Source organism: Dendropsophus ebraccatus, chromosome 14, assembly GCF_027789765.1.
Source record: "Dendropsophus ebraccatus isolate aDenEbr1 chromosome 14, aDenEbr1.pat, whole genome shotgun sequence".
Lineage (NCBI taxonomy): Eukaryota > Metazoa > Chordata > Amphibia > Anura > Hylidae > Dendropsophus > Dendropsophus ebraccatus.
The window spans coordinates 28260674-28272999 of record NC_091467.1 but is presented as its reverse complement, the minus strand read 5'-3'; the positions used below and the strand labels follow the sequence as shown (position 1 = coordinate 28272999).

The following is a 12326-nucleotide window of genomic DNA, read 5'->3' as shown; positions in this document are numbered from 1 at the left end:
CAGGTGCGGCAATAGAAATGAGTCCCACTTTAAACAACTTGTAGACTTTACTTGTAAAGAGTGCAAACAATTACACACAGTGCTCAGGTACTTAGTGCAAAAATAGTCAAATCAATACTTTAACAGATAGATAAGTGAGTTAAGAAGAAACAACAGGAGATAGGGACAGGATAGGAGGGCCCTTGACTTGTATACTGTGAACTCTGCCGGGATGTGATGAAGCGTTGAGAAGTGTTTGAAGAAGTCCTCGTACTCACGTATGGATGAGTCTAGTTATCTCACCTAACCGCCTTCTGCCCCACAGTGTCAGGTGACCCGTCCTCTAAGATAGTACGAGTCCCAGGTCTCTGCACTGGGTGTAGCTGGCTTGTAGTGTCTTTCTTACAAAGCTGAGCGCCTGTCAGTAGAGAGCATCTGAACTTACACTAAGCTGTACTGTAGGATCAGTCTTAAGCTTTTCCATCCTTTTTTAACGTTTCAATAATATTTATTAGGCTACAAACCCACTTGGTGGGTCTGCAGCGAGTCTCCTTGCTGCGTTTTTGCAGCGAGACTCGCTGCAGATCCCAGCCCTATACTTTCATTAGCAGAGAGAGATTTTGTCTGCAGCCCTCCCCATTAACCCCCTAGCCGCCGGACATTATACATTACCGGGTCCCCGTCCCTGCTTGCTTCGGGGCTCCTGATGTCTTCACGGCCCGCCCGGCCAATCAGTGCGCTGCGGCGGGGCAGCGCACTGATTGGCTGGGCGGAACGTTCCGGGAGCCGCCGAAGCAAGCAGGAGCGGGGACCTGGTAATGTATATCCTGCCCGCCCCCTTGCACGCCCCCAGCCGCATGATCGCCCCCCGCACCCCCCGGCCGCATGATCGCCCCACGCACCCCCCGGCCGTACGATAGCCCCCCACAGCCCCCGACCGCACGATCGGCCCCCCGCAGCCCCCGGCCGGGGGCTGCGGGGGGCGATCGTGCGGCTGGGGTGTGCGGGGGGCGATCATGCGGCCGGGGGCTGCGGGGGGCGATCGGGGCTGCAGGGGGCTGCGGGGGGCGATCGTGCGGCCGGGGTGTGCGGGGGGCGATCATGCGGCCGGGGGCTGCGGGGGGCGATCGGGGCTGCAGGGGGCTGCGGGGGGCGATCGTGCGGCCGGGGGCTGCGGGGGGCGATCGGGGCTGCAGGGGGGTGCGGGGGGCGATCATGCGGCCGGGGGCGATCGGGGCTGCAGGGGGGGCGGGCAAGATATACATTACCAGGTCCCCGCTCCTGCTTGCTTCGGCGGCTCCCGGCACGTTCTGCCCGGCCAATCAGTGCGCTGCCCCGCCGCAGCGCACTGATTGGCCGGGCGGCCCGTGAAGACACCGGGAGCCCCGAAGCAACCAGGAACGGGGAACCGGTAATGTATAATGTCCGGAGGCTAGGGGGTTAATGAGGAGGGCTGCAAACAAAATCGCAGCAGGGATGTACATCCCTGCTGCGAGTTTCTCTGCTAATGGGGCTGGGATCTGCAAATTACAAACATATATGCTGGACAACACGTGCCGCAGGTACCAGTCTATGTAAGGAAATCAGTAAATAAAAAAAAAACAATCAACAGGTAAGTAGAGTCACATACAAATGTCACATGGTTATACATTAGCTCAGTCCAAAATGGTAAAGCAAATAGTGATTTGATGAGGCCTACTGTGAACAAATCTGCAAAACACAGGAATACAAGGAGAGGATGGGAAATACAAGGACTGACAGAGACTGCAGGGCGCATGAAGGAATTAGTAGGGTATATGTGGGCACATACATGCAACACTCTCTGTCCAGGGAGAGGGGGGTTACAGCTATGGAGAGATTATCTCCACAATCCTGTCCCATGATGCAAGCCCCAGCCTGAAGTGGATCTGCTGTGATTTGGAAGGTAAGGGAGACTTCCTGGGTCAGAGTACAGGGCTGTAGACCCCGCTATGCAGACCATGCCCCTCCCCCACTCCCCCAGTACAGGAAGCTCTTAAACCAAAGCAATGCTCTTAATCCAAGTTACAATTTTGAAAAACTGTGAGTTCTTCTTGCAAAACCTCTTAAACCAAGGTAACACTATATATATATATATATATATATATATATATATATATATATATATATATATATAGTATCAGGGTGGTTTGGTGCTCTCCCCACTAGGAGGCACCCCTTGGCAATGGGCTTCCTTCTCTGGAGAGAGGGATATCTGGCTATTCCCGTGTTTTGAGACTCGTAACTGAGGCTCCACGGACCCCTTTTTTGCATATTTAAATTTTGTATGGGACAATCAATGGAGACTCGTAAATGGGTACTCCATTGGAATTTTTCACTGTTCTCCCTGAGTTCAGTGATTGTTGTGTTTTGTTGGTTTATATATATATATATATATATATATATATATATATATATATATATACAGTAGTATATGTTTTGGGTCATGAGAATCCTCTCTCCAGAGAAACAAGGGGCAATAGGTAACAGGCACAAGTGTCATGGAATGAATTTGGAGGGGGAATTCTCGGTTTACTTGAATCCTAATAACATAGAATAAAAAGTCAGATCTACCCCACAATAGTACCAATAAAAACATAGAAAAATCAGCCCTCACACAACTACATTGATAGAAACATTTAAATAGATATGTGGGTCAGACACAGAATATTTTAAGCATATTTTTTCAAAAGTAGTAAAACAATAAAAACTATAGAAAATAGGTATTGCTGTACTTTTAAAGACTGTGCTATGTTCACATGACGTTTTTTCTTGCCGTTGTTTGATATTTAAGCAACGGTCTTTGTTTTATATTTAACATCCATGGTTTAGCATGTCTTAGTGTCCATCATTGCAATAATGTTGGTACATTATTCTAGTTCAGGTGGACTGATTGCCCTTTGGGTGTGTCGTTAATTAAAAAAGCCATGGAATTTATTAGTTAAAATGGTGAAAGGACGGTGGAAAAAGGAAAAACTGTGCTTAAACAGCTAAAAAATAACGTCCGTTGTTTGCAAGACGTCCACAAATAATTGATGATCATTATTTTGACGTCCACATAAACAATGTCCGTTATTTAATACACTGCCTTGGGTAGCCATCAGCCATTAAATATTAATTTAATTAATTAATTAAAAGTGAGGAGGAAAAATAAATATTAACAAAAATATTATAATTTGGGGGTTAAAGGGGACTTACTTAAAGTGACACTGTCACCCCCTTTTGCATTATGACTTCTCTACACAGATGTAAAGTGTAAATTTAGTAGTTTTCATACCCTATTTTATTTCATACATCATGGTGCTTGTTCCAGTAAAAGTGATCTTTTATCAATTGCAGATTGTGCTAAGTGGGCGGCAACAGTGCCACTTAGCCCTGCCCACAGTGCCACAGTTGGCAACCCCTCAGTGACGTCATTGGGCCGACCTAGAGGGGTAAGGCCTAGACCTTTAGGCCAGCTTGTTCCAATGGGCGGCAAGGGGACAGGGCCTATGGAGGCTTATGTGGCTATGATGTCATAAAGAGGCGGGGTCAACTGTGGTGCTGTGGGCGGGGGCTAAGTGGTGCTGTTGCCATGAAGCCCCGTCCACTTAGCACAATCTGCAGTTGATAAAAGATCACTTTTTACTTCAACAAGCACCGTGACGTATGATATTAAATAAGGTATGAAAACTGCAAAATTTACCCATTACACCTGTCAGAATGAAAAAAGGGTGACTTTAAGAGATGTTACTATAATTAAATAGCTTAGGATGATAATACATCTTCTACAGTATGACATTCCCTCCCATTCCTGAGATGTAAGGGTTTATAGTTTGTCTGACAATTCAGTAAGTAGTCAAATAGGCGTGAACTAACTTAAAGGGAACCAATCAGCATGATTGTGGCGATATGGTTTCCAGCTGCACAGTTCTTATTCTTCATAACACTATGAATGATATCCAATAATGACAAGAGAATGAAGGACAGTTTCGTACCATTGATCCATTCCCTGTGCTGGTACTGATATACCTGAAGACAGGTTATTAGCGGTGGATGTCTAACAGCAGCACCAATGGAGAATTCCTTCAAGTAGTCTTGGGTTCAGTAAATATTTACAAGGAAGGCGGCTCCTGTGGGTGGGTTATTTCCTGACAAAACAGCTCAGCCGATTTTTAAAGTAATGTAAGCCCAGCTTATATCTTACTTGCTGCCCATTTGATTGCCGGAACGAATTGTACATGTTGTATTTTCCTATTAATTGTTGATCTTTTGGCTTTTCCTTCTTCTGGTGTCCAATAACAACATGAGAGCAGGATCCAACACTTAGACGTCCCAAACCATCTACAAAGTACTCTGCAAGTAAAAAAAAAATGTACAAAAAGTATGGCTATAGCGTACCAGGCACAGAGAAAATGGCACTGCGGAGGGGCTAGGGGGGTGGCGGCTATAGGTCATGATTACGGAATGAGAGGTAGGTCTAGAGAGCAGGCACAGGTGCTAAAAGCAATTAGAATGGCTCTTTGGCGACTTTAGAGGTGACAAGTGCAACTAGATCTGCAAACAGATCTATCACGGAACTGGTCAAAACACTTTAACCCTTATTACAAACAACCCAAAACACATACAAAATGGCAGAAATAAGATGGAGGGGGGAAATAAAACACACTCAAAGACTCAAATAGACTCCTAACAACAAACAACAAACATTTTTTAGACATTTAGTAAACATTATGTTTATTAGGGTTCATCGGGGCACAGGAATTTGGGCACATTGGTTATCATCCAATAGATACAGGGCCGGCGTCAGCACGTGGCGTACTCGGGCAAGTGCCGGGGCCCACAGCCGCTCAAGGGGCCCCCCGGCACTTGCCCGAGCAATGAGCCACTGGATATCGCCAGCAATGGGGCCCGCCGCATCCCCCGTACTCACTGTCGTGCCGACAGTGAGTACGGGGGATGCGGCGGGCCGCATTGCTGGCGACATCCAGGGTGTGTGGCGTTGCTGGGCTGATGCGACGTCCTCAATGACGTCCTGGGCTGGGACTTCCTCCGCAGCGCTTCAGGACGTGATCCCCTCAGCAGGCGCAGAGCGATGACGTCATCGCGCCTGCTAGCGGATCCGTCCCTGCGGCGCACAGAAGGGAGAAGCCAGGAAGAAGAGGACCGTCCCTTATGGCCAGCCAGCAAGGTAGATGCATGATGCACACAGGTAGGCCCACAATCCTCGGTGTGAGCACTGTAAACTTCAGAAAAGAGGGGTTCCCACAGCATCCAAGATAGAAGCAAGTATGTTTATTCACACATCAGGGTACAGAAGAAATGCATTTTTGCTGTACCCTGATGTGTGAATAAACACACTTGCTTCTATCTTGAATGCCGTGGGAAGCCCTTTTTTCTAATACAAAGTATTACAAGTCATGCATGTATTAGATTGGTCCAAGGTTGAACCACTCATTCAGAACCATGGTACAAAGTGATCATGTTGATCCTCCATCCTAATATGGCACCAAGGCTTGGGTATGACCACTATAGCTATGCCCGGGCTAGTAAGACTGACGGTACATTCCCTTGACGATACACTTTTCCCCTGACAATAGTTTTTGATTTTGACTGCCCTATCCTTTTATTCTTGAAAAGTTAATCCACCGCCACTGACTGACAGTACCTACATGACCGTATACAATATGTAACACTTACCAGTATGCGCCACTCTGTTTAATTTTGGGTCAAATCCAACACTTAGACTTCGTTCTGTATGGGCCAAAAAGAAGTTGATCACCCCACTGCCCAGTTCGCAGGTAGGGAAGCCTGGGATGGGATGGAAACCTCCTTTTTTCCAGTGTAAACAGTCTCTATACTCTCCACCCTCTTCCAGAATGAGCGTAAAGCAGAAATGGTTTCCTGCAACATTACCTCCAACCTGCATGGAAGACGAACCAGACAGAACATTGGTCAATGCAATACAAAGTACATAAATCATAATATCTGTAAAAAAAAAAAAAAAGGTCAGCATAGGACTGCCACGCTGAGGAACGTAAACATAAGAGGAAAAAAGAAGTCCCTAAAACTGGATTGGGACTTAAGGGGGAACCAATCATCAAGATGTGACCTAATAAAGTAAAGATATGACATACTGTAATAACCCAAGATCTCCTTGCATATATCTAAACGTTTTACATGCCTGAAGACATAGTTTAATAATCTCCCGTGCCATATGCTAATTACCTGTTACGTAGACATTGGGGCGGTGTTTCACTTCTAAGTAGTCATGGCTGGCAGAAAATCTTCGGTAATCACGCCCTTTGAGCACGATTACCAATGATACGGGCCTGCGGAAGTTACGGGACGGCCTCTGGGTGACACTGCAGGCATGATTACAAAAGATTTCCTGCCAGACGTGACTAGTTGGGATTGAAACACTGCACGATGCCTACAGATGGTTAGCATACAATGCAGGAGATCATGAAACTATTAAACATTTTAGATGTATGCAAGCAGACTTTGTAGAAAGCGTTATTATGCCGTTTGTGTACTTTATTAGGTCAAATCTTCATTAAAGTATAACTGGTTTTGTTAGTTTGACCAATCAGAGATATGACAAGGTAATGTTAGTGCTCTCACCACTGTTATAAAAGGGGTTATCCAGTGCTACAAAAACAGGGCCACTTTCTTCCAGAGACAGCCCCACTATTGTCTCCAGCTTGGCTGGGGTTTTGCTGCTCAGTTCCATTAAAGTGAATGGAGTGGAACAAGAGTCGTGTTGTCTCTGAAAGAAAGTGGCCATGTTTTTGTAGCACTGGATAACCCATTTAAGCCTCCGAGAGTCTTTTTCATGGTGCACAACTATTTCTCATACTCTATATTTCAGGGGGCAGGACCAGGGTGGACCTGTTTGCCAGTAGTACCCACACAGGTCTTCCCTTTCCTTAGTTGCCTAGCCAATCACAGTACAAGACTCAGTTCTTACCACTATGCCAAGATTTAGGCTACTCTACTACTAAATGTTGTCTGTGTTTTGGACAATGTCCTGGTTTTGGCTAGTAGTACTTTCAAAATATCATGGATAAACCCAGATTTAGGAATGAAGACAAATAGAGATGAATATAGACCATCCACCAGGACTGGCCATAACTTATCAGACAACCAAACATCACTGGCCCTCGCCTTTACCAGTAAGTATACATTGTAAGTAAAGAATGGTCATATCAGATGCACCAGACATAACCATGAGACAATGAGTAATAGAAGGAATACATTACAAGGGTTTCTTGAGTTTCTTACCACATCCAGATCAGTCGCCTCCAGCACCTCCACCAGTTTTTCTATTTTAGTGTCATTAGTAAAGACAAAATCATCATTCACCCATAGGAAATACTTAGTTGTCACCTGAGAGACAGCGAGATTTCTTCCAGTGAACTATCCCTAAAGGGCATAGGATGTGTTAGTGACATGGTAGACACAACGGTTTATAAAAAGATGAGCGAAGATTCGTTTTGCGAGGTTCGGGTCAGAATTGCGAATATTCGCAGATCAAATGCAAATTAATTTCATTAACACAGCCAGACTATGGAAGCAACCATAGTGGGACTATTACAGAGTAGTGATTTTTTTCAACAGATGTTGTTGTGACAGTGTAAAAAATTTGAAAATGACAATTTAAAAAAAAAGCCAGATAATCATATAATCATTCAATTTCCGCTATGGCAGTGGACCTTGGTAGATCAGTGGCATAGTATCAGTTTTCTCCCAGGACAGCAACGAATATTGGTAAATGAGCTGTAAATCTGTTCACAGTGCCCAGTGAGTTACTAAGACAGACGCTGCCTTTACTGATCCCAGTGGCGTCCTGGTGGCGTCCTGGAGGATACATACAATAATACACTGTGAAAGGTAATTGACTGGCTGGATCCCTGGATACGATGGGGTGGTAATATCTAGGTGAAGGGTGGATAGGAGACTAATTAACTAGCTGTAGGTCTGTATATGGATTAGATGCACTAGCACTTTATTCTCTAATACTAGTAATATTATACCCTATTGCAGGAGATTTCAGTATTTATCCCCCTGGTTTGTGATGCAAGTTGTAGGTCAAGGGATCTCAGCATATGTGATGTGGTTACAATAGGAATACCTCCAGGACAGCCACCGTTCTCTTTTTTAATGTTTGGTCATCTCTCTTTTTTATAAATATATATGAATTATTTTAAAAAGTGTATTTAATAAAGATTATTTTGCTACGTGAAATCAGTATATGTTCACACTACGTATATGTCCGGCCGCATATTTTACGCGGCTGGACATATACGTGTGAAACTCCGTCCGGGGATTTATGTAAGTTGCGGCCGGCTACGTACGGTCCGCGAACTTACGCCCGTAGTCTACTTACGCTTCCCGAGCGCCGTACGTAGCAATCTGACAGCGGTATTTTACTTGGATATCTTCGGCTAGCCCCGGACACCCCACAGAATCTTTTGGATCGGCAAATCAAAGTGCAAAAATGAAGAAATCACCACTCCGTACGAGACCGCATGTTACGCTACGGGCGTAAGTTACAGCATTTGCGTCCTGAAACAATGGTCTGGTTCATTTTTTACGGCGCCGTAAACGATCCGGGCGTAAGTTCTTACGTAGTGTGAACTGTGCAGCCGTAGATCGTATACTTTCCATTGTACGCAAACTACGTAAATCTCCGCCCGCTTATTCAAGGAACGCGGTACGGCCGGAAACTTACGTAGTGTGAACATAGCCTTACTCTGCATCTCATCAACACCAAGGGCGTCTCCACCAACACATCAGGCAACAGTAATAAAGAAGCTCCAGGGGGAACTACAAGGTCCATCATCACATCCATAACACCCAGGTGGAGCCCACTCTTTAACCTCTCTGGCTGATCACCTCAGGGGATATCAGTGACTGTCATCCCTCATTCCCTCACTCCAGTTTGTTACATTTGAATGGGGGATAAGTTTGCAAGTAGAGAATATCCCTTTAATTTAACAAAGCTGGAAATAAAAAATAAATATACTACTTAGCTATAGTAGCATAGCACTATGCGGTGTGATAAGGAGCTGCAATACAGTACATCTAAACTAAAGATCTAATATTCCTTGGGATCCTAGCATGAGCTTGAAGGTAACAGTTCACATTGATAGCATAACAGTGACCTCTAGTGCTTAATATTATGTTTAGCAGGAGAATAATAGGCAGTCAGAGCGGCTGTCAGGGCATGACCCCGCATGGGACTGGGTTTCAATGGAACAAGGATAGGTAAGTATGATGTATTTTTATTTGTATAATATAAAAATATAGATTGCTAACGCTACATCGTTGCATATATACAAACCTTCGTAAAGGGCATAATATATTGCTCTACATTGGGGTCATCATTCTTCTCAGGCGCTTCATTGTCATCAGCCAAAATGATCTTTATGTCAGGATAATATTGCCGAATGCTCTTTATCAGCGTCTGTAGCTTGTCATAGCGCAGGAAAGTCTTGGTGGTGATGGTGACCATGTCTCTTATCTTTCCTTCTGAAAACAGAAAACAGAACCTTCTGGTTATATAACACTACATAAGCTCTTCTTGACACTCTATTATCTACACATAGTTTGTATAGAAATGTTTGCTAGCTTTGTGAATTGTTACTTGAAAAAGGTTTAGCTGCAATGGATCAAAGACAGACCTATGCATGTATAGCGTATACAGGATGCAGGATACACTGGCGATAGAAGAAGAATATGGGGTGCCCAGAATAAGATTGTAGCAATCAGGAATAAACAGCAGGAGAACAAACAGTCCAGCAATCACTGATATCTTGCAAAGCTTCAGTTTATTCCATATGTATAATATTGCACAGAGGGGGCAACAAAAGGTGCAAGCATGCTTCCTGGATAAACCACCGTTTCAGGCGAGCGGCCCTTCTTCCAACGAGGAAGAAGGGCATCACCAGAGGGTCCACAATGGGCAACAACCCTTAGAGGAATGTGCCCATTGGAACTGGGCTGGAGCTAACATCCCAGATCTCAACTTGGTACCCCATAAATGGATAGTCAACTGTACTGTATCCAGCTTAGTTGTAACAGACAGTGAGTGTGAACCCCCTGTGCTACTCAACCTGTTTGGCTTTGGGCCACACCAAGTAGCAGAGTCTAAGTGCTCTCAAAGAATACAGCACACAGATACCTTTGCTGGGAATGATACACTCCAACAATGCTCAGGCAGGGGAGGGTCTCCTGGAGGTGGTTTAAATAGGTGCAGGTGGCTCTCGATTGGTATACCCTAATTGCCATAGGTGTCACTTCAGCAGAAGCCGGAAAACACGCTAGAAGACATGAGCAGCCCCAGGGCAAGCACAGAGCACACTTGAGAAGCAAACCGGAGTCTCATCCTGAAGCGTTACATTAGTAAAGATAAGCGGACCTCATGAGACTCATTTTGGGAGACTTCATTAGAATCAGTTCTTACAATTATTTTGGATTTGACTCTACAGTCTCTTGGCCAAAAGGAGAGTGTCTGACCTATAGGGTGAAAGGAAATGAAGGGTGATGCAAAGCCACACAGTAAGCAGTGATGCATAGACAGGGGCTGGCTGGCAAATTTTAGCCTGGGGGGCAAGCCCACAGCACTGGCCCATGAGTAGCGGCTAGCGGCCCATCCTTCAAGGACCACCCTGTCCCTTACCTATTATTACCCTCCCCACATCAGTGCAGGGAATGTAGATGGTAACTTGGAACTGTACGTCCTCCAGCAGCCATGTTCCCACAGTTCAGATAACGTCTTCGGGCCTTCCACTCATTTGTAAACAGGGAATTCCAATTGCTCCCTGTGTCACTTTCCTGTATGAGGCTATGTTCAAACACTGTATGACACTGGCCATTTCGTGACCCGGCTGGTGTCAGATAGTATCATCCTGGCCGATACTGCAGGATGATCTTCAGCGCCGTTGAATTCAGATGCAGGTGCATCCGTGCGCGCCCGCATCAGAATTCTCCGCTGCTCACAATGGAGCATGCGGCCGGAGCCGGACGCTCCATTGTGTGAACTGACAGGGTTTTCTGTGGCTGCTATTCAATGAATGACATGCTAGTTTCTTGCGGCACCACTAGGGATCCCGGCTTCTATACGGGACAGCGCCCGCTCCACCGCTGTCTCCACTCAAAGAAGTGACATGTCACTTCTTTGAGTGGAGAGCGGCGGCAGCGGAAGAGCGCATGCTCTCCCATAGAGAAGCAGTTTCACACTGAGACAGGCGGGATTCTGCGGTGGAATCCCGCCTGTCTCAGTGTGACTATTCCGCCTGACTCCACAGCCCTGGTGTAAACATACCCTAAGTATATGGGACGGCTCATCACAGAAACAGAACCGTCCCATAGACTTCTATTGACAAAGTGACTTCTGGCCCCTTCACACAGAGCAGTAGAAATTCCCTGGTTACAAATGACCAGAAGGGCTGGAGAAGTTATCCGAACTGTCAGAACATCGCTGCTGACAGAAGTACAGGTCCGGGGTGCCATCTACCATCCCTGCACTGATGTGGGGAGGGTAATAATAGGTAAGGGCTGGAGTGCTCCTTTATAGGGAACCAATTAGCACAATTGTGCTGATGTGGTTTTCAGCTGCAAAGTATAGATCTACTGTGCAGCTCCCCGAGGCTACCAACCACTGAGTATAAGGGTATAAACCCACACACTGTATACACAGCGTATTTACTGCTGCGATACGCAACAAATACGCAGCAGATTAGATCTAAATAACTGAACACAGCATCAAATCTTCACCATCAAACTTTTGCGTATTTGCTGCATATACGGTGTGTGGGTTTGTACCCTAATGCTGCGTTTACACAGAGAGATTTATCTGATAGATTTTTTTAAGCCAAAGACAGGAATGGATTTGGAAAGAGGAGTTATCTCAATCTTTCCTTTATGACCTGTTCCCTGTTCATAGTCTGTTCCTGGCTTTGGCTTCAAAAAGCTGTCAGATAAATCTCTCTGTGTAAACACACCATAAGATGGTGGGAAAGCTGGATAACCTCCATTATACTGACTACAGGATGCTGGAAAGCTGGGTGACCTCCATTATACTGACTACAGGATGCTGGAAAGCTGGGTGACCTCCATTATACTGACTACAGGATGCTGGAAAGCTGGGTGACCTCAATTACACTTACATACATGATGCTTGGAAAGCTGGGTGACCAGAGTATACAGAGAGGGGGCAGGGGATCCCCTCACCCATGTACTGTTCAGGGCCTGGCACCCATACAGACCCCCCTGCATATTTGGGCACCAGGCCCTGAACAGTACATGGGAGGGGGTACAGATCCCCTCTGCCCTCACAATACTGC

The 12326-nt window shown here is 45.7% G+C and overlaps 1 protein-coding gene across 1 annotated transcript in view; it reads right to left on the bottom strand.

Moving 5' to 3' along the window:
• Positions 1-4033: 4033 nt before the first annotated feature.
• The window catches only part of LOC138771858 (beta-1,4 N-acetylgalactosaminyltransferase 2-like), a 35526-nt gene continuing 27233 nt past the window's right edge, over positions 4034-12326 (bottom strand). Inside the window, 4 exon segments of the mRNA XM_069951861.1 lie at positions 4034-4332; positions 5677-5899; positions 7261-7401; positions 9323-9510. Of these exon segments, the coding sequence (XP_069807962.1) occupies positions 4121-4332; positions 5677-5899; positions 7261-7401; positions 9323-9510 (764 nt within the window). The 3' untranslated portion in view covers positions 4034-4120.